Raw genomic sequence first — 24,107 nt, 5'->3', positions numbered from 1 at the left:
CTATGCTTATGTTAGAAATAAATGCCAAAATTGTGCCCCAGAATTGATTTGTTATACTTCAAACTCAGAACACTTTCAAGCAAATATACACTACAGCAGAAGTAGGGGATCTTCCCTCTGCATATTTTCACCAATCAGAAAGAGACTGAGCTAAAAGATTCTGAATGGTAAAATACCAAGTACAGTACCTCCAGTGCATGGTCACTCACCTTCATTAAGCCTAGTAATCAAATTATGTAGTTAGGGGTTCAGATGTAGCAAAAACCAGAAACATTATAGGCATCCAAGGATGAAAGTTGTCTACTCCTGCAGCACAGATTTTAGCCCTTCATTATTCTTCTGGGTTCTTTATAGTTAATATTATCACTGGCCCATTATCACAGAACATGCAGTCCTTGTCTACTTAAAACTGGTTTGGTCTCTGGATCAGAAAAAGAATCACCAGAGGCAGTAAGGCTGACATTGTTATTTGTTGAGTACGATGGCAGAAAGCTCTGGATGGAATTACCAATCTGGGGTTTGTCCTGAACTTACAGGACTGTCTTTCTTGATTGCTAACTAAATGTTATTCTTTTCCCCTAGAACGTCACAGCTCCAGAAGTAAATGATTAGTCCATTTGTCTCCATGGATTTCTGGAATTTGGCAGCAACTGCATTTCACAGTCTCATTTTATTTAAGGCCACAAAAACAATGTGGTTCACTAAATGAATAGGCCTACATTCTGCTGACAAAATTCTGTAAGTGGGCAGGTAAATGTACACTTGGGATCTAGAGATGAACTCACTTCTGTTTACATAAGTATGTAATAATTAACTTTCTTGTGTCCAACAGAACAGTTGCCAGTATTGAGAGATATGGTAAGGCTCTAATTCCAAAGACTTTAAACTACTTAAGCATGTTTCTGCTCAGTCCCAACTGTTTGCTGTATTATTTTTCTGTAATTTACTATAATTTTCTAATTCATGAAATGGTCCATCTAGTTCTGCTAGGGTTTTGCCTTTTAAATATATTTTCTTCTTACTCTTTTCGGACTATGCCTGTTTTTCAATAAGGTCAACATGTCATGATTGCAACTGGCAAACTAACTGAACAATAAACAAAATTGTAGTCTACAATTTAAAAAAAAAAATTATTTTTGGAGTTGCTGCTCGCCAATGAGCATTTAAACCGAAGTGAAAAACATGTAGGCCTATAGGCTATTGTTTTTTATTCACTGCTCCTTATATGACTATAGCTATATTTTAAATATTTAGCCTACTTCTGAATGTACATCTTTTAAAAACATTGTTCAACATGACAATGTAGTCATTCCAAAAGAAAAATGTTTTTGGGGATACATAATTAGTCATTTCACTGTGGTATTGTAGGGGTTTCGTTTTTTATCTGTTTGAGGACACATAAGCGCTCCTGCTGCAAAACCCTTTTGTCTTATTCTCATTGTTTAAAATATGAAAGTCGGCTTTCTAATGGCGTGTCACCATTTTCTCAATCTCACATAGGCCTACATTGGTGGAGCTCTTTCACGGTCAATTAATCTTTACCCTGTTTGTCAAGAAGGAGCTGTGGCGTTGTCGCAGGATTTGAGAACCAAAGGGAGTGGCCGTACACCTGTTCGACCTGTTTGGGCCACAAGGAATTTTTCCTCCGATCTCGCCCCACGGTTGAACAATCGCCGCAGCTCTAAATCCCGACAACAATGTCTGCTCCTGCTGATCCGGCGGCGGCTGCCACGACGTTCCCCTCTCCAGCAATTTCTTTACCTGTTGGACTTGACATATTGCGAACATACTCGGGGGCCCTTGTCTGCTTGGAAATCGTGAGTAGCCTATTTGCACGCGTCTGGTAGCCTAATATTAGCGAAGCCTGAACAAAGCGCCACATATTAGATAGCCCATTTTCCAAGCCCCACTTTTAAAAGTTTGAGAATCTAAACGTGTGCCCAAGTAGGCTGTTAGATCGACTAGAGTGATGTACTGTGAAAGTAGCTAACGTTTGCTTGCGTTTTCTTCCGTTGAGTCGATCTATGATTTACATTATGTAGCCTAGCAACCTGTGTAAAACATTTGAATAAAAGAATATTGTGAATATGAAGCCTAATCCTTTGATACACGCTCTGACAGGTGGAATTATAACGTTCGTTGCCTAGCCTACTTACTTTTCTCTAGGCTATTTTATTACCCAGTCCTAGCCTAGTTTCGTTAGCACATTCACCAGTGTTGCCAACGAAGAAAAAATCCTGTCCTCAGTTACAGCTTTCATTGATTACATAGCCTGTATTTTACAACTACAGAAATATTTGCCACCTTGCCAACATGGGCACGTGTGGATAGGTGTATTATGCAGGGTTGCCAGAATGGCATCCTTAAGTTACATTTGGCTTTTTCTCTTGACTGGTTGGCAAAGAAAACATAGGAATTTTGGTAGCCTATATATGTTTCGCATTTTAATGATTCGAGTAAGCAGATATTCTGCTTTAATAAGCACAGTTCTTTAACATTAGACCACAGTACTGTTCTCCATTACAATCGTTAGCTAATTCTGAGAGAAACATGTTTTTGGGGATAAACATTTGGCCCTATATTTTGGTATTGTAGTAGGAGTTTAAATATTATCTTGTTACATATCTTTTTTTCGGAGGACACGTTAACAAATAGGCTAATGTCAAAGGTGTTACTGTTCCAAAACCCTTTGGTTTTACTGACATTTAAAATTTAAAAAAAGTTGAGGACCCAGCACTGTGTGGACTAATGATGTAGCAACATCCCTAAGAAAATTCTCCTGACCAATGTCTTATTTATTTCAGCTGTTTGGAGGACTAGTATGGATTCTGGTGGCATCTTCCAACGTACCAGTGCCATTGTTGCAGGGCTGGGTGATGTTTGTGTCCGTTAGCATGTTTGTCTTCTCCACGGTGTACCTCATTGTTTTCCTCCTGGGCTTGGCTGATAGGATCAATACTGACTGGAATTTCCTGGTAAGTTATCTCCATACAGTTATCTCTGAAGACAATTGCTGTAACTAGCTTTTCATTTCATGTCAAAGGTTTTTCACCTCAAGGTAGACCTACATTTTCAATGGTACATTCTCATTTGTTTTGAGTATTTTGTATTGGGTCTATCCATTGTAAATAATGCATTCATTATGTGCTGCTAGACACGTCCTGTTTGCTTGTTCAGTTTTTAATCTAGTCATGAATGCTTTCAGATACTGAGGTCACATACTTGTTAAATCTGCTAAATGTGTGTGGAGCATTATTAACCATGCAGGCTGTTATTGACATAGGTGGGATCTACCAATATCTCCTGATTGCCATTGTACAGGAATATAGTTAGACTAATATTCATTTCCAACTTAATTTACTGTCAGATAGAACTCAGTGTATGTTGGACTTCTTGAGCTCTTCTAATTTATGGCAAAATTTATTTTAAGAGTGAAATATCACATTGCTTATATGTCTCTTTGTGAGGAAATGGCTTTGTAATGCTCATGGTCTGTAGGGGACATATATCAATTGTATGTCAGGAGGCCAAACTTAATATAATATTGGAATAAAATAGCGCAAAATGATTGGGTAAAGCCGCCTTCTCAATCAGTCATCTGAAAGCTCATTTCTTCATGCAGGTGTTGGCACTGAAGTGTAGTCCGGCAGCACAAAGGTTGTTTTACTAGCTAGTGAAGAAATCTAGTATCTTATGACATACAGTATACTATATAATGCACTGTCTTGAGCAAGCCAGGCTGTATTTCAACAGAAAAATAGCTTGATTATATTGTGACACCTTAGTCTCACATTTAAATATTATTCAGTACAGCATTTAAATAGCACAAAACAAAATTTCTTAGCCACCTGAGACTTTGTCATAATGATTAAAAACTGCTGTGTATAGAAGTCTCACTTAGTACTAGACTCCAGAGTGTTTTAGTGGGGGCTTTGACACCTTTACTGAAATAGGTCATTTTAAATGTATGCATTGGCACACTCCAGTTTAGCCTGTCACTGTAACTACAGTAAGATGGCGTCAACAATGTTAATTATCATTAGGGTGCACTTTAAGAACAGTGGGTCCTCTTGGAACAAGCAAAATGAAGAGATTTGTGTGTGTGTGTGTGTGTGTGTGTGTGTGTGAGAGAGAGAGAAAGGTTTATTGTGAGGCCTGTGAAACCTGTGGGGACTGCAGATACTGCCAATTTGTGTTTCATAAAAATAGAATCCCAGGAGGTTTGCCATCCATTTTCTGTTTATAGCACTGCCACAAGCCACAACTCACCTTTTACTGATTTAATGCAATTATAACTTATGCATAAAATAGCATCAAACAAGTGTAAGTCCCTGGCATGCCAGCATCACAGAGTAAATTGAATGTAATGGATGCCCTTGTTTTGCCTAAAGCTGATAGGCTGGGGCAGGTGCTACATAATGAGAACAAGTCATCATCAGGGGCACATATGTGCCACATATTACAGACTGTAGATGTTAAGAGGCCTGGCCAATGTTAAATATCACAACTATACATTAAAGTGATTATAAGTACTTAGGCTATATTATATAAGTGCCAATATTTATGTGCATTCTCAAGCTACAAAAATTGTTATCAGTTTTTACATTATAGCAGGGATTATAGCATATGAACATTTTTCACTTAGGGATTGTTATTGGGATTGTTAGCATTAATTATTATTACAGGTGTTACTTAATTTCCAAGTTCGTTGGATTACTGAGTTACTGTATGTATATTCAACCAGTCTGGACATACATTTCAAAATCACCATGATGTAGGCCTAATTAATAACAATACAAATAACTAATTTATTTGACCTGACAGCAAGAAATACCGTTCATACATCCCTTAGCATTTGTATAAGTAGAGGGTGCCATGGAACTCGAAAGCACCAGTGAACCAAACCTATCAGTAAATATTGTAGTGGGCTGGTTAATGCAAAAACAGTGATGTTAATCATGCAAAAGGTGTTCTCCACGGCATTATGGGTACTGTTACATACCAGAGAAGTATCTAATTTGTGACTACACACTCTGCAGATGATGCAAATGGGAATCATGGGAGACATTGGGTTCACAAGTTATTGTGCAGTGCTAAAGGCTGCTCTTTGAAAGTATACTGTCCAACATAGCGCCCAGCGCCAGTTGGCATGGAACAGTATATCATGTTCAAAACTGAGTTTTCTATTAAACATAATTGTAGAGACTATTCTGAAAACGTGCTTCTAAAAATGATCTTTTTATGCTCTTTTCCCCCAATTTGCAGCTCTGTATAATATCTGCAGGCCTGTACCAGCACTGTAGCATCTAAAATCTGTTAGGGGAGCACTGACTTGGACATTCTGAAATGCATGTAGCCAGTGGCCACGTTTCACTTTACAGCAGAGTTGGAGTCAAGAACAGACCCCTCAAGACCCAGACCCAGAAAAAGACCAGATCCCTTAAGACCAATACCCAGACCAAGACCAGACACATCAAGACACAGGCCAAGACCAAGACAAGCCTCCTGAAGACACAGACTAAGACCAAGACTCGGTCCCTCAAGACCAATACCCAGACCAAGATCAGACCCCTCAAGCCAAAGACTAAGACCAAGTGCAGATCCCCCAAGATCAGTACTCAGGCCAAGACCTGACCCCTCACAACCCAAACTAAGACCAAGACCAGATCTTCAAGACCAATACCCAGACAAAGACCAGCCCCCTCATGTGGAGAACATACATCAGGTTTCCACTGGAAACTCCAAGACAGACTAGAAACAGACTTAAGGTTGTTAGATGCAGCCTAGACGTTTACAAGACTGTGCCACCATTTCGTTGAGGCAAACTTTGTGAACATGCACAAAGTCAAAGAAAAGATATTGTGATAGGATATGTCACACACATGCTTTATAATTCCCTAAAAATTTTGGACATTTTTTAATCAAATAAATATTTTAGTCATAGTTATTATAGAACAGAAACACCAAAGTTTGAGCAGTTAGTATTTTACATAAAATGCCAAAATAAGCATCACACAATGGTCTATTTGTCGATTATTCTATCAATGTGTTTTTGCAATGAGGCTTTCAAGGTCATAACTGTTATTCTAAGTGAGAAACTGATAGTATTAGCTTCATAGGGGTTCTTCTAGTATGTGAAAATGAACTATATATAGTTATGATTTATATGTTTATAACTAAATAGTCTGAAGTGTGTTATTTCCACAGTAATGTGACTGGATTATAGAGGTAGATGTCTGCAGTTAGACATGCACTATTTACAGATTTAGCCCAAATCAATTTGCTTTAACTCAAATGTTCAGTGACAAGTCAAAATGCCTGTAATCAGCAGTTACAATGAAATGTATTCTATACAGTAAATGTGTTTGCTCAGACAAGCGTTGTCTGATTAGTAGTACTAAGTGTCACAAGCTAATTTTCCAGTTACTTGCAATCAAGAGAAGTAGGGTTAATTTACAAGCCAGTTTCAGTTGTTCACAGAATGAAAGGATAGTAACTCACTTTCAGTGAAATAACAGTACACCTCCATAAATTAATGGCTATGTGAATTGACCTGGTTCACTGTGCCACAGCTGATTTTACATCAAAGACATTTGGAAAAAATTGCTCCCGCTTCTTAAGGCTGACTCATCAATGTTAGATGGACTAAAAACATGTCCATTAAGCCTCTGTCACCTTGGACTTGCTTATGAATGTCAAGTTGTTTGAGATATTCATTTGGGATGGTTTTCTTGATTGGATTCAGGAGTTTCGATATATATAGAACAAATAAATTTAATATTATTAATACATTGCATTTAGTGGGGATGCAAGTGTCTGATTTCTCTTTTATTGCATGCCTTGTCAGCTGGGTTTCCAGCCATGCAGGTGGTAGGCAATTCCAATTCAGTACATGCAACAAAGGAAACTTGCAATTCTTTACAGTGGCAACTCTATGGTACAGACTACTGATGGAGTGGAGTGATTACTATCTTGAGCATGCTGAATAGAAACGTTGGTCTTGCCCCAAGACCACATGCCCGGACCAAAACCCAGACCAAACTTTGTGGGTTGAAACCAAGATCCAGACCAAGACCATATTTATGTGGTTTTAAGAGGTCTTCCCAAGCCCATAAGATCAAGCCTCTATCTATGCTTTCCAGTCCACCTAAGCGGAGCTTAGCTGAGCAACCATCAAGCAAGAGGTTTACAAGCTGGGACAGGGAGATTCCTCTGGTTGGCAAGAACAGTCAGTCTTGTAGGGTGAGATAAGGAATCCACTATCGATTGAATCCTGTCCTCCCTGGTCAATGCTATGTACAAGGGCAAAAGGCTACTGGTCACAGTCCATGCTGCTGTCATTCTGAACTGTGGTGCACGTCATTCCACTTAGGGCTTGTGCCTTAGGTGGATACACCCCCCAACAACCACACTTTTTAATTATTATTATTTCTAAATATAAATTTGTCTCTCAACACAGGGCTGAACATGTCCGATTTTCACTCCATTTTCAAATATGCAACTATCGGGGAGACATGCGTGGTTCCCCTCCCAAATACGTAGCGTAGTCACCCTGCTTCTTTTCACACTGCAGACAACAGCTAAGCTTGCATGGAGTGGACTTTTTGGCCATATAATGTAGAACACCTTTCCAGGCCAGCTATTGCAGCCTTGGCTCAATTCCCAAATCATGGCTGCATGATGTTTGCTTTGTGACTGCAATTAATGTTCAGGTTTTTCCCATGAATGAAAACTTATATGCTTGCATATTCATACAATACTTTAGACTTGCCATCGTGTCATTTATTTGGAAGAACATGTGGAGAACATAACATCAGTTGCACACATGAAATAACCAATGTACAGAACGTCCAGCACCGCTCGCTAAGGTGTTTGCCATTTCGTGCCACCGGCTAGCGTTTACAGCTTGGTGCCACCATTTTCTGTTTATGCAAACTTCTTAGTGAATGCATCGCACAGAACGCTCAAAGAAAAGATTTATACTGGTGTAACGGTTCATGTGCACAACAGAAGCGCATAGCTCTTAGATAAATTCACTTAATGAAGTGGTTTTATTTTTTTTGTTTGCCTGTCATTCATTTTAATTAATAATTGTCATGTTTTCGGGGGGGTCTCTTAGTTTTATAAGAACCTCCCTGCAGAAATGACACCAATAGTTTGAGCAGTTAGAAATGACCTTAGAGGATTGCTGGTGATAAAGCCACTGCTTTTCCAGGTTCAGTAAACACGTGTCAGTGCCCTCTACACAATGGTCTGTCTGTTTGTCTGAGTCTCCATTGTCTCTATCAATGTGTGTTTTTGCCATTCAGAGTGCTTTCACATTGCACGCACTTTTCCAAAACAGTGCTATGGAAAAATTCTAGAGGTGAGAAACTGGCAAGATTAGCTTTCATAGTGGGGGTTTCTTCTTGTTGTTGAACCAATGAACAATATATATATATATATATATATAGTGTTGTTATTTCCACCCATGTAATGTGACTGGATTATTAAGGTAGAATGTTCAATTGCAAGCATGTAGAACTATAGCATTATTTTACAGCATTGTTCAGATTCTAAATTCTAAATTATGCTTTTCAACTAAATGTTAGTGACAAGTTAAAATGCCACCTGTGAATCAGCTAGTTTTCAGATTGAAAATGTATGTTATTCACTACTAAATGGCTGTTTCCACAGACAAAGCTGTGGTGTCTGATTAGTAGCTCCACCTTAATCTGTGGGTCTTTGTATTTAACAATGCTATCATTGTTCACATTAGCATTGCAGATGTTAAACGGAGGGCAACTTGTAGGGGAAAATTAATTTTTTACAAGACCAAACGGTATTTCAGTTTGTTCACAGTAATGAAAGTATAGCCTAACTCACGGTGACCTGATGGGCCAGGCCTGTAATGTGTATAAACATGGGGGGGTGGGGGGTGGAACTACTTCCTGCCTTGTATCAAATTACATTGGCTACTGGCTTGACTCTGATTGGACCTCCCGGGTTCACTGTGTGCCAGGCAGCCTGAATTATGCCATCAGTTGCTCTCCAATGCAGATAACAAAAGTGGCCAAGCAAATTGCTCCTGCTTTCTGTGAAAAAAAAGGCTGACCTCATCAAGGTAGAATGGAACTAAAACACATGAAACCTGCCATGTAAGGTACACTCTGTCACCTTGGCATACTTCCTGCCTGGTGTATGACATGCTCCTAGCTGAAGCTTGTTTGAGATTTATGTGGGGTCAGTTTGTGGATTGGTTTGGGTAACTGCTGTTAATGGGGTTGGATTGGCAGGGATTGTTTCTGATATAACTATCAGAAAATATTCTTAATAATAATAATAATAATAATAATAATAATAATAATAATTGCATTTATATAGTGGGTGGCACTGCAAGAATGTCCTTGGTTTGAAAACTAGCTGGGGCCTTTCTTTGTGGAGTTTGCATGTTCTCCCTGTGTCCACGTGGGTTTCCTCCCACAGTCCAAAGACATGCAGGTTAGGTTAAGTGGAGAGTTTAAGTGTGTGAGTGAATGGTGAGTGAATGGTGTGTGGGACTTGCGACAGACTGGTGTCCTGTCCAGGGTGTATTTCTGCCTGTCACCCAATGCATGCTGGGATAGGCTCCAGCACCTCCTGTGACCCCTGCCAGGAATAAGCAGGTATAGATGATGGATAATAATAATGCATTTATGTAACACTTTAAAAAGGTGGAGAAACAGAACCATCACTAATGTGTCTATCTGGGTGATGCACAGCAGCCTTTTTGAGGCAGAACGCTTACCATGTATCTATCAGCCAGTGCAAAGAGGGAGGCAAATATTTTGTTAATATCCAGTTGTTTACATGACTGTTGCCTGTTAAGTGTGTGTTGCCCGGATTAAGTGCATCATGTTATGCTAGCAAGTAGCCATTTAAAATTTATTTCAAACTCTTGAATTATGAATTAAGACATGAGGGTAACAACGTCTTTCGGTATCAAAAACCTTGTATCAGTCTTCACTCTTCACATAGGAATGAGGTCTTCATCCTACAATGATTCTGTTAAATTTGGTAATCAGTCGATTGATATTGCTGTGGTTGTTGCTTGTGTCTCAATGAAAGGATTTGGTCTACCACTTCGTCGCACTGCTCTTCTATTTTGGAGCCTTCGTCCTCGAGGCGGCGGCCACTGCAGCGAATGGCCGCTCGTTCACCTACACCAACGTGTCCGTGTGTGTGTCTTTCTCAAGCGGGAATATCGTCACCTTCATGGATGGTCGCCAGTACAGTATTAATGTAGCGGCCACAGTAAGTATTTATCCCCAATTCTCCCCTAGCAAGAGATGTTGTTGAGTTGCATTCAAGAAACTGTAATCACACACGTTTTTCAGACTGCCTTAGACGCCGATAGATAACCTTTAGACTCAAAGTACAGCATGCCAAAGTAAGATAAAAACAAGTACAAGCCCACTACTATTCAGTGAAGATAGCCAAACTAGTTATGGACATATGAGAGGCTTTACAGGCTTTCTATTTGTTATTATGTTTAAGAAGCAAAGGCATTGTTGGTGAAATACTGAAAAACCAGGTTTTACTTAAGACCTAGATGTAGTCTTTAGGCTTTGTGTCAGGTAAGGAAAAAATACTTTTCCCTCCAGGATGAGCCATCAGTTATACTCTCATTTACCTTGGACATTTGAATAATGATTGAAACATGTTTGAATGTTTTTGACTAGTGTAACCAACATACACAAAGCTGTTTTTTGTTTTGAAGATTTGTTATTTTTAGCATACTAGCATGTGTCATTTGTGTTGTCTGAATACCAGGGGTGCAGGAATCCATTAAGTAAACAACATTCAAGTAAAAAAATGTATTTATGAAATTTTTTAAAAACCTAATAAAATTAGCCTGCACTTTCAAAGATTCATTTGACCTTTTCAGTAGCAGTGTGTACATGGATATTTAGCTTAAGTGTTTGCCTTCCTCAGCGTGTGTGTCACATCAAGGAGCAAATACCAAAGGCTAATGGCAGGCAAATGCATTTTCTCTCCTGTGTGATATGCACACAGGGAAAGGCAGATTCCAGATTAATTCCTGTGTGTAGACTGGTACAAAAAAAAAATAAAACAAAACTGTAAGTGCTGGCAGGTTTTTTATTCTTTAGGTACTTTTTAATTTAAAAAAAGTACTTTACTTAGGCAAATTTTCTTAAATACATGAGCTGGGCATATATTGCCTTTGTTTAAAGGAAACACAACCTATGGAACACTTACTTCAAACTTCCAGGAAATGTCAATATTTAATGTGCTTCAGTTCCACAGTTAGTTTTTATGAAGTAATGCTCCAGGTTCTGTGGCTGGAAAACTAATTTGTTTATTTGTTAATCACAGTCAGGGAGTGTTCTATCAGCATGACCTTACAGTTGGGACAACTGTGTAATGTTAACGTTGATATTTTTCTTACTTTTCTAGATATTTGCATTTGTGGTGACACTATGCTATGGTTGCAGCATGTTCATGGGCTTCAAAAGATGGAGAATGTACCGTTGATGCATTATGGGAATGAACATAAGCTATGGAAATGGTGTTATTACGTATAGAATTGGAGCCGTACTGTATTGAACAAACATGTTTATAATCATTAGTTTTTATTTGCTGTTAACACGATTAAAATTCAGAAAATATATTTTTTATTTAGAGTAGTCACTAGCTTTTATTTGTAGCACTGAATGTATATCATCTGCTATTCTTTGAATTAGAACTTGTGCACAGAAAAAATGTAAGGAGACTACAGGTATTTGATTATGTGGAGACTGTAGTCTTGCTTTGTTGGGGGAGAAAGGTTTAAACATTTCCATATAGAATTCCCTTATAACCTCTATAGTGTGTACAGCTCTAACATTTCCCGTGAACTTGCCATCATATTTATTAGGATTATAGTCAAAAGTAAGGCCATTTGATTTATGTGATTGTGCTGCTACACTTGATGTTGAATGTTGTTTTCCTGGTTAACAGAAAATCACCGACCATATCATTCCTGTTTGGTTAAGAATTTTGGTCTGTGTAGCTGTGTTAAATTATATTTGTGTGTGCCATTTTTTGTTATTTTTCAGTGTGTTTTTAACATTGTGCTTGAGGATAAAACATTTTGGTACTTGGAATCCTGCTTTATAAGAAAAACTTGTTCAATGCACTGAAATTTGTTTTTAAGCTTGGACCAAGGCTAAGCTTTCACATATGATAACCAATGAAAAAGGTTACAGTTACTAATCACAGGATTAATTAGGTGGTGGTAAAAAGGGAACTTCATAGAAAATAAACTGAAGGTACTGAACCCTGTCCATTGTCTATTTCTCAGTATAGTCTCTTACCTTAGCTCTCATTTATCATCAGAAAAAACGGATCTCACAACCCATCCAAAGTAGTCTCTTTGCACCAAATAAGGATCAATAAAATTAGAAGTATATTTAATATGCCTAAATAATGATTAGTATCAATATGCATTGAAAAATCACTTGTCACCCGAATGCAACTTTAAGTTGTAGTGCAACTGAGTGGAATGTTGTGCTGTTTATTTCCTCCATTAATTTTTTTTTTTTTTCAGGAACATTTATCTGTAATTATAATTCTATTCGAAATCCCATCTCTTTTGTAATCCTTACCCTGTTTTTCTCATTTTTATAGTGGTCATGGTCAGGGGAACCTTTTACTGTTTTTTGTTTTGTTTGAATATTTTAAATAAAAACTAAGAATGAAATACTGCCAATATGTAAGTAGCTATGTGCATATTTTATTTCTATGACCTGAAAAGGAAATGCTTGTTAGTAATTTTGTTATTGGCTACAATACTCAGTGTTCCATTCCACATTTCAGGCCAGATGATTGTTTTGCCAAGCAGATCACAACTCTTGTGAAATACAGTTAGCCATGCTGAGTGGTATCTTAGCCACCAGAGAGCAGTCTTCTCAGTGAGAAAAGTGCTGTCTATAGACATTTGCTGAATCTACTGTCAAGCCTTTTTGAACATTTCACTGTTTCCAGTAAATTTGCTATAAACGAAATGCATTTTCCAATTCATAGCAAATACACTGAAGACAAAACAAAATACATCATGGATGATATCTGTATTTGCATTCAGAAGATTGCAAGTGATAATTTCAGTGCCATGTAAGCTTTTCGTTGCAGTAGTCCATGTTAATCCAGTACAGTGTCAGCAACTGCGACTAAACAGCGACTGCATTGTCTGCACAATGAAAATCTGTGAACCCCACATGTATATGGGTTAAGATTGACAGGGTATGACAAGCTTCTTGCGCTCTGTATTAATATGGGTCATGACCAGGGTTAAAGTTAATGTTGATGGTTGCTGTACATTTATACAGGCTACAAGTACGGTTTTAATTAAGGTACTGGTTGGTGCAAATATATGTGTTTGTATGTCAGGTTACAGCATTACAGCGCTGATGGCTCTACACAAATTGGGTTTACGGCTGTATTTAGAGTGTTTCAGTGCTTTGATATATGGGCTATGATAATGGCTGTGCATTTATCTAGATTGTGGTTAGAGTTCTCGTTCCGAGGTCACCCTGTTTGAGTCTTCCCTCTCCAGGTCAGTGGTGTCTCACACTGAATACGCAATTCACATGCTGGCATGAAATGGCACTTATTTCACAAGGGCCCCCAAGTCTGCATGCTGAACCAACAACCCAGATACATGTATAAGCAATACAAATGGGACCAGACAAAGTAAGACTCATGTTTCAAATGGCTGTATATGTAACTCTACTGCACAAGAATGGAAATTTCATATTTAAAGGAATTGTTTAATAACATACACATAGAAAATACTAAATAGAATACACAGTTTTCAATGTTTGCTCATCATTATTTATCAAATCTTTATACAAAACGTATGAAAGTCCAGTCATCTAAATTCAGGTAACTTTAAAAATAGTGAGGGTCCCTTGAAAACAAAAAACAAAAAAAACAAAAAAAAAAAAACCTTGAGAACCTCCTAAGCATGTGGAACCTGTGGTGTTAGCAGTGTGCTGTCAGTTTTAACACACCTGATCTTTCTGACCCCCTGGTTTCTCTCACCCACAAGTCTTGGTCACTCCTGCTTTGCGCTCAGCAGAACTTCAGAAAAGATAAAATGTAGTGGTCTTCCTTTGCAAGAATAAAAAATACAACAAAAATTGATAGCTGATTCTGGAAACAATCTTTTCTATGTGGTTAGATGCTTTATGAACCAATGTTTCGAAGCTATTGATGAAATAATAAATTGTTTCTTCAGTCAGCCTACTTCGAAGAGCTCTGCAAAATAATGTAACTCAAATAGACATTACTTTCCATTGATGCTTTTCATGTTGGAATATTGTAATGCATTAATTTTGTGACTTACTTAGAAATCAAAACATATTCATTCCTTACAGATAAATCCCTCAGTGTGGACATCTCACCACAGCAACTAAGAATGCACAGATGAAGAAGTAGACAAGTTGCTGGCAAAGCATAAATAAAAATATGTTTAATAGCAGAATAGTCCTCATTCATGACATTCCTTTAAAGGCTGCTCTGAACTGCAGTAGAATGGAGTTTGGCAAGGCTTCATGGTTTAAGTGTATCCAGACGGAAGATAACTGATTGGGAATGGTGAGTATGCGGCTGGAGGGTGCTCTAGAAAGGTCCTTTCTGGAAAGGCAGATGCCTTTGGTTCCAGGATGAGCGGGAACATTGCTGACCGCCTACTCGCAGTTTGGAACACCCTTTATTCGATCTCCTTTACGGCATATCCAGTGTTTTTCATGCCCAGTCCCCTGACTAATATTATGATAGGGTCTTCATGGGTGGTGTTACGGCAGACATATATTTAAATAATTTAGCATGCTACTTTTTTTTTAAAGGACCCCAAACGTTGTTCTTGGCACGGCGTCCCCCATTCCTGGTCGAGCACCGCCGCAACGTATTTCTTTCCAAACTCTGCCGAATCGCCAAGAACATCAGCCACGCTGGTCTGTACCGGTTGATTTACGGAGGACGTGGCACCAGACACTTTCCCCCGGGCAGACGAAGTCTCAGTAAATCTCAAGGACCTCTTTTTCTCATTTCTCCGCCTCGAGAGGACGCAGAGTAAACAGCAAATAAGCGGGTGCTGTAAATTGTCGGGCACAAAAAACACACTGACTTTGCGAGGAGCATTTCTGCCCTTCTCCTTGGAGAAGCTGCGCATTCCAGGTCAGTTTCCAATGAGCAGAAACACAGATGAGCCGTTCTGAATGCCGACGATTACCGCCGTTGCGCCGGGCGCGCTCGGCTGCTTGTGGTTACCGAGCACGGTTTCCACAGGCCCGCTACATCAAAGGCCCCCCCTGACCTTTCATTTTCCGCCGCCCCGTTTGGCTCGACCATGAAATACGGCTTGGGCGTGTCACAGTGCATTTTTCCGATCCCTCAAACAAAAAGGCGATGACCAAAAAATGTTCTGACAATAAATCCACTGACAGCAAAAGTGGACATCCCAGGGAGTTTTTTTTTTTTTTTTTTGGAAAAGTTGTTTCCCATAAACAGGCGTCCACCCACTGCTGTCTTTAAACATGTGGCTTTCATGAGCTAATGTTAAGCTTCAGTTCATATACAAACATCATATACATAAAATTGCCAGAATCGCATGGGTGCTAATGGCGTGATCATGTTACAGTATATGTTCATGATTAAATAAGTTATGAAATATTCTGGTCATGAGTATTTGTAACAGAGACAAATCCTGTCTAAACCTACCATGTACTATTTGTTTACATGACAAAACTGTTCAATACACATGGCTACAATTACAATTACCACATCATGTCTGAGAGCTCAAAGGCAATGTAATTCCTTATGGGTGGGGGGAGGATTGAGATGTGTAAATTTATTAAATCAATCATATCATCTTCAAGTATCCTGCTTGAACTGACTGGGCTGTTTAAGAAAATAAATCCTTGGATCTGAGTCCATGCTTCCAAGACAGCCAAGGCGCTAGCCACATTACTGGCCTAAGATGAACCAAAGCATGGTGAGAAAATCTAAGCTTAAGAAAGATGAAACTAAAAAGAATACACTCAGTACAGTACAGACCTCTGCCAAGGCTCCCCTTGCATGAATGTGCACAGCAAATGTCTTTGCAAATCCAGTCTACTTCTCAAGATATGTTTGATCTGATGGTGGCACTAGAGGAAATCAATAGGTTTCTTCCTACATGAATGGGAACATGAATGCACACAGCAAATATCATGGCGATTTCCATTACATTTCCAGGCAGCCAGTCATGGATGGAAAGACGGCATTACATAACTTCCTTGGCCGAGGTAAATATTATAGCAGTCATTTTCTTTTTTAATCCTCTGATATGGATAAGCAGAAATGCATTAGCAGCTGGCTCCACAGATGTCCTTACAGTCACATTTCACTGATACACACATTCTTATTTTTAGTGGTTTCTGAAATGCAAAAAGCTGAGGCATATTGGCTTTTCTCCAAGCTTTCATATTAAAGTGAGAGCCAGAAGCTGAAATGACACAATTCATGTAATTCTAGATTTGAAGTGTTTTCAGTTAATAAAAATATGAACTGAAATGTGAAAGACTTTTCAGTGTGCAACAATACGCAAAAGTGTTTTAGGGTACGGTTGAAGCTATATAGTTCAGTATTGAACAAAGTATTCACTGTAGTCATTACAGACAGACTGGTGTTACCTGTTCACCTAGCCAAGGGCCTCTCTGCACATATGTGGTACTTGCTTAAGTGCAGCAGATGATTGATGAAGGCACATTGAAAACTGATGTCCAAAGTCATCTTTTTCCATCAGACATATACAGGACAGGACCTACATTGGTTTTGCAATGAAATGCAAAATGGTGGAAGGTTCTGCAATTTCCACCTACAACACCCAGTATTAATTTCTGCCGGTGAAAGTAGGCTGGGCACTGATGGAAAGATTTGCAATGGGTGGAATGAAGGGGAGTAGCCGATTATATCATCTAGGTACAACTGTGTTTTAGTTCTGGTCAGCTTGACAAGCTTCTACCGACAGCTGAAAAGTTCCAGGGGCATTGCACAACCTAAAAGGTATAAGATAAAATAAACAAAAAACCCATTGGCAGGAAAATAGCAGTTTTTTTTCAGTCAGCATAAAAACTTGCCAATAGCTACTTGGTCTATTTGCAAGTGTGGGAAAGACTCTTGAATTCCTCTGCATGGTAATAGGTAAGCATACTGCAGTGCTCTCTTATTTAGCTTCCTATAGTCCATACAAAAATACCTAAAGGCTATCACCCTTTCTGAGAAAGACTATTGGAGCTGATCAAGTTCAATAACTTTCCCAGATTATTCCATAGTCAAATACTGTGTTTATCGAACCATAAACATCTAACAGGAGCTGCATCACCAGTTGGGATTACATTTAAGATTTTGTGTGTGTGTGTACTCAATCTTCTTCAAGCTTAGAAAAACATCCTCATATTTGATACCAAAGTAGACAGTCTTACTACACTGTTCTTCTGTAAAAGGACTTTGCTATAACTGGATGTTTAAGGCCACTGTCCCGCCCTCCTTGCTCATCCATTGTTGTATGTGCCATATACCAACCTCCACTACAGTCTTATCTATCAACCACTGCTCCGCTTTTGTCTGGGTCATGGGGTCACACGTGTCAGCCTCCAATGTTGCGGCCAACTTGAAAAGCCCTGCCTGAAGGACAGATTCCCATCAAGTGATTCAGAACCCTGATAACCACTGGTCCCACAGTCATGAACTGATATCTGTTTAGTTCATCGCCTAGTTGACTCAACTCACTGCTCAAATGTATGTCCCTTTCACAAGAGGCAAATATTTCTTGCCATTACCACCTCCTCCGTTTCCTAGTCCCGCTTAATATGTTTCCCACAAAGGTGTTTAGAAGTAGATCTCTATGCTCCTTGTGGGCAGTAAGTCCATGTTGTTTTTTGAATAACAACCCAGAGCACTATCCCATTCATGGTGCCAAGTTATGAGGGCCCAGAAAGATGGGCCTCACTTGAATAATAGTTGTAAATTTCAGTCTGACTATCAGGCTGGAATAACTGGACACCAAGTCAAGAAAGTACAGCGACCAGTCGGGAAAATAATGAAAATTTAATCACAATCAATTCATAAACGTGAGAAAACAATAATGCAAAGGAAAGGGGGAGGGCAGTCTGCCACATTCACATTAAATGTGCTCCACTAGCCATACATCAGAAATACCTACAGTACATATAGCATGTTTTTCGCTGCTGTTCCCTTCTCCTATTTCACTTAATTAAAACACTTGCATAAATGTGGTTATAATGTAAAAATGTGACCAATAACCAACATAAACAAGTAAATGGCCACAGATTATACCAAAATGTGAGGGGTAGAATGGTCTGGCATACACACACAGACACACACACACACACACACACACACACACACACACAAATACAGTTTGCCTTGTAAGTCCAAGAACCAGAAGCAGATGTCTTTGTGCACAACGTATATAAAAATGTAGCTTCTCGCATTGTGCATGAGAGAGGGTGCCAGGTTCTGCATGAGGAATCGTTAGGAGAAATGGCAATGACGTGAAAATGAGATCACTTAGTCATCAACAACTTGATTATAAAGACAGGGATCACGTGGCCTGGCTTACAGGCTTTTCTTGGCAGTCCAGCACTCTCTGGTGAAAACATTGCTCATTTGTAGGCACCGAGAATTAATGGAGAACATCACTGCCTGATTGGGTGATCTCACTCACTTCAAGGAATAGGTCAAAAAGTCACTTGTAGTAAAAGAGTAAAATGTGACTTCACTTTTCAACAAGTAACACCCATCTTTGTGAAAGCATTTGTTGGCATGACATCATTCAACAGTTGGTGCAGATAATCATTTCTCAATATGTGTTCAATGAATTGCCAAATACATGTGGCACTTGCATTTTAAGGGGAAATACAATTAATGTGAAAAGCACAGAGCAGAAGCACGACCCTCATAACAATTTGTTATGATTATATTGTTTTCTGCCCTTAATGGGCAGCTGAGTCATTTTCAAAGAAACTCAGATGTGCTTTGCAAAGGGAAAGGGTTCAGAAGACGCTTTGATTGCTCGTCTGTGAAGAATTATTAGCCCACATTTTTTTCCAGAGAAAGGCCAAACCACCTGTAGGGGCTCCTCTGTTTTTGTAGTCAAGCACAAGGCTAAAAATAATGTCTGTAAAGTTTGCTCATAAAATTTGTTTTATTTCTTTAATGAAACATTTCCAGAAACCCGTGTGTTGCTGCACACCGCACGCACAGAAGACAAACACGAGATGCTCTCATGCACCAGGGACCCAAGGGCTGTGAGTTATTTACTTTAGAATTTTTTCAGCATAGACAAGAAAAAATGCGAGAAAATTAAAAGAAGACAACACCATGAGGGATAGAATAATTCAGCTAAGGAACCACATAAACAAGCTTCTACTCTGAAATGTTTCATACCACAGTAAGGTTTACAAAACATTTAGCTTGTGTCCAGTTTTCAATGGTCAAAGCTGATACAACTGCAAGTCTAAATTGTGAGCTATTTTTCAAAATTGCTTTAATTTAAACAGAGAACAGAATATTCATCTCATCAGTGTGGCTGTTCTATATAACCTGTTTTGCTTCCAGGGCTTGGTGCCGAAATTCCTTTTTATGTAGAGGTGGAAATTATATAAAAAATATGATTTAGGAGGATTCCCAAACTTTCTGCCCAGTCCTATAACCCACATAAAGAGCAATTTTATTCAGGGACACAATTAGTCTCAGCTAGCTGGTAATTATTTTCAAAAAACAACTAGTTGTCATAACATCATCATTTATATGCATTTTATATTACTATCCAAAGGAAAAAACAGGATTCAGTAGTAATAACTGTTAAAGTAGACATGGTCCACAGTATATACTCAGCTGTTTTAATGTATTCATTTAGCAGAAGGTTAATATGTACAATGGACCAACTCCAAATATTTAGCAGAGATCCCCTGACCCAGCAATGGGTACCAATCTAGTCAAGAAACTGGGAGCCTACACATCCACATATGTAACTTCTAAAAATGAACTCTGATGACATGCATGATTAACAAGAGGGCCAAATTCAGTACACTCAAAAATTCACACAGAATGGAAACCATGGATATGCACAAACTCACTCTCACTGATACAGACTGACACAGAACACACACATACACACACAGGTACAGTACAATTACATTTACACATGCACACACACATAACTGTTCACACACACACACACACACACACACACACACAAACAGTGGGTGAATGCCTATTGCATAAGATGATGGTTAGTTGAGTCTAAGGTTTATTGGCCCAAAGGGAGTTCCCTCGGGGAGACAGGGTAGCAGGCTGCAATGGACAGCATGGTCCTGTGCCTCCCACACATTTGTATATTTACTTCTCTGGAGAATGATATAAAGAACAGTTCCCTCGTAAATCAGTGCCAACACATTGATATTTTACTAGTAGTTTAGGAGCTTCGACCTCCACAAATCTCAATCACTATTTATTTGAGGGACCTACAGACTGAAGTAAAAGATTCCAGGCTCATGTAGCATTTTGGTGCCATGTAGTTAAGCACAATCACACTTCCTTTTCTATAACATTATGGAAAAGAGCAGACGGTTAAAACAAGGCCATTTGGTCTGCATTTTTAGCCTCATGAGAATCAATCACTCTGTGTGTGCGCTTTCGTGTGCACGGACCATGAGTGTCTACGTTGTTACATTATGTGTATGTACATCTGCATCTACATGTATGCACGTGTGTACCTGGGTGTATGTGCATGCCTGTGCAAATGTCTGCATCTGTGGTCTTGTCCATGGTCACTGCAGCGATTATTAGCTTCCCCTTCAGAAAGCCGTGGCTTTTAAGATGTCCACACTGCCTAAAGCTGAGAGGTCCTCTGTGTATCTTTCAAGGGGTTTCAACTGTGTCCAACATTCCTAACTGGACACATAATGGAAGGCAATAGCAATGTCTGGGGAGGGCTTTGTACTGCTCATTCTTTCAGGGCTACAAGCTGCACTTATGCCTCATTACAGAAAATATTTTCATGAGAAACAGTTCCATGATAAACCTTCAGGTAATTCAAGTTACAGTTCCATTTGAACTGACAGGCAAGTAAACCTATTCCAAAACATTTTTTTTTTCTCGTTTTTCTAATTTCTTTAAAAACAATTCTCATGAAAAAAAGCAGTGCCTGACAGTCACTCGTTCCAAGGGTGAGATTTAAAAGAATTCTGAAATTAAATATTCTTCTGTTAGGAATCCCAGAATCAGTCAAACCTCTCCTTAATTCCTAACCCTATTTGTTCTACTGTCAAAAGCATTCCTGTGTGTAAAAGCCTTTATGTGGTTAAAGTGCTCATTCTCAGCTTTTATTTAAGGGTATTTTTATACATTTTGGCTTCACCATGAAGAAATTTGAGCACTTTTTATACATAGACCCCCCAGTTCAGGGCACCATAATGTTTGGGACAAATGGCTTCACGGGAGTTTCTGATTAGTCTGATGTGTTCAACTGCATCAAGTGCAGGTATAAGAACATTTACCTATCTAGTATCTAGTCTTGATTCTCAGTTTTTGATTGCCTTTGGAGTCTGTTATTGGGTATTTGTCAATATGAGGACCAGAGTTGTGCCAATGAAATACAAGGAAGCCATTATGAGACTGAGAAAAAGAACTATCAGAAAATAACTGTCAGAGACATAGGTGAAACCTTAGCCTTAGCAAAGTCAACTGTTTTGAACATCATTAAGATGAAAGAGAGCACTGGTGAGCTCAGTAATTTCAAAGGGCCTGGTAGGCCAAGGAAGACCTCTATAGTTTATGACCGAAGAATTCTCACAATGAAGAAAAACCCCCCAAACAACAGACAGATTAGAAACAGGAGGCAGGTGTGGATGTATCAGTGACCACTGTCTGCCGAAGACTTCACAAACTGAATTACGGAGGCTACACTGCAAGATGCAAACAACTAGTTTGCTGTAAAAGCAGGATGGCCAGATTACAGTTGATATGAAGAGCCTAAAAGAACCTACGGAGATCTGGTGGTCTTGTGGACAGATGAGACCAAGATTCACTGTATCAGAGTGATGGCAAGAGCAAAGTGAGGAGGACGAAGGGAAGTGCCCAAGTGCCCTCCTGCAGTTGTTATGGTTTCAGCACGTTTGCCTGCTACAGGTAGTGGCCCACATGTCTCCATTGATGATGCCACTGCTTATAGCAGCAACAGAATGAATTTTGAAGTGTACAGAAGCATCTTATCTGCAGAAGTTCAACCAAATGCCTCCAAACTCATTGGACGGTGCTTCATTCAACAGCAAGACAATGATCCCAAACGTACTTCTAAAGTAACACAGGAGTTTATCCAAAAGCTGGAAAATTCTTGACTGGTCAAGTCATTCACCAGATCTGAATCCAACTGAACATGCGCATTTCATATGCTGAAGTGAAAACTTCAACTATCCCCAGAAACAAGCAGGAGCTGAAGATGGCTGCATGCAGTATAGGCCTGGCAGAGCATCACCAGAGAAGATACACAGCACCTGGTGATGTCTATGAGTCACAGAATTCAATCAGTTATTGCATGCAAAGGACATGCAACCGGTAGGCTCATCTTACAGTATTAAGTCACTAATTTAGTTTGCTGATGGGATGATCAAATCTGGACTGTGCCAGTACCAACTGTGCCAGTACCTGACAGCCCCATAGGGCGGTACTTGATTGGTTAGAAGTTACTCAAGGAAAATAGTTTTTCAGTCAGCTGGGATGATAGCACCAAACTGTTGCTGCTCATTTGCCCTTAAATCCACAGAGCATACTGAATGTTAAATTTCATGAATGATAATACAAATATTGAGGGATATAAGAGTTTGCGGTGGTACATGGGGGTTAACTGAGGACTATGGGATGACCACAAAACAATAGGGGGATTCTGTGTGTATTATTAGAGGTTTAGTATTATTTTAGGTGGCAAGCCCACACTCTGCAAAAAGGTGCCTTATTTGTTTTGGTGATGATGCTAAACCAGTTATTCTGGGCCAAATACCCAGAGACTCAAGCACACATTGTGTATCAGCTTGTGTTGGGTTTTTTTAAAAACACCTTTTGTTCATGTCTGAACCAACAGGTTCCAATTTCAATTTTCACACCTCTAAAGATTGCTCTTTAAAGGAAGCCGGGCTTGTTGAGTGTGCTATATGAATCCAAATGTGGTTGAATGCCTTTCTCTTTGACATGGGCTATGAGCTGTGGGTGTGCCAGAACAGAGCCCTGCTTTCACCATGGACCTCCTCCAAAATGTCAACCGAGTGGTTTTAGAATCATATTTAATAAAAAAGGAGTCTGGTTCCCCCATACACCATTCCCTGCTGCCTGAAAAATGGCATTATACAATAACAAAAAACATAATATTTCATAATGTCTAATACATAAGTCATATAAACTCCAATTCTTTAATTGTTTGTTATTTTGTTTATTACATATCCACTGATGTAATCAAAAAAGAACACAAAGCAAGTAGGTATATGATTTAATTTAACTTTTCATCAAATCCCAATGGCATCATGACATCATTCTCCAAACAGCTTGTGTTCATTGGTAAATTAAAGTCTGTATCAGACATTTTGTGACATGGAGAGCTTCACAATAATGCACTATGACAGAGCTTTAAATCCACCTAGTGCTTTAGGTTTGTGTGCCAGGGGCATACTCATATTTGCAATAAACACATCCAGTCCTTTGTTGGATGAGAAACATGTTTTGAAAATTGTACAAGCTTCAAAGTGCCTTCGTTCCATGCTACACCTATGCCAGATGGCTTTTTTACAGATGGTAAAATATGGAATAATCACACAAAATAAGCAAACAGAAGACTGAAAATGGAGAAAGCCAGGCAGAGGTGGTTTGAATGACTAAATAGGTACCGTGTCAAAATATGAACTTGTGATCTCTGAGTTAGCATATTGTGTGAATTGTGCCATTTCTGGGCTCGAGTGCCATCTTGTAAACTGTTGTTAGACATTATCACTAGTATATCATGAGTTAAAGCAATACAATCCCCACCTTTT

The 24,107-nt window shown here is 39.1% G+C and overlaps 2 protein-coding genes across 8 annotated transcripts in view; one reads left to right on the top strand and one right to left on the bottom strand.

The window, feature by feature from the left end:
* LOC135256575 (tumor necrosis factor receptor superfamily member 11B-like) overlaps nt 1-24,107 on the bottom strand; it is a 114,823-nt gene that overhangs the window by 58,850 nt on the left and 31,866 nt on the right. The gene's annotated exons all lie outside the window — the stretch shown is intronic.
* mal2 (mal, T cell differentiation protein 2) lies at nt 1,423-12,732 on the top strand. Its single transcript, XM_064338581.1, has 4 exons — nt 1,423-1,817; nt 2,805-2,975; nt 10,087-10,272; nt 11,437-12,732. The coding sequence occupies exons 1-4, from the start codon at nt 1,698-1,700 to the stop codon at nt 11,512-11,514; spliced, it is 555 nt and encodes a 184-aa protein (XP_064194651.1). The 5' UTR covers nt 1,423-1,697; the 3' UTR covers nt 11,515-12,732.

Source organism: Anguilla rostrata, chromosome 1 (genome assembly GCF_018555375.3).
Source record: "Anguilla rostrata isolate EN2019 chromosome 1, ASM1855537v3, whole genome shotgun sequence".
Classification (NCBI taxonomy): Eukaryota; Metazoa; Chordata; class Actinopteri; order Anguilliformes; family Anguillidae; genus Anguilla; species Anguilla rostrata.
Note: the sequence above shows the minus strand (reverse complement) of the source record. Positions and strands in the feature narration are given on the sequence as shown.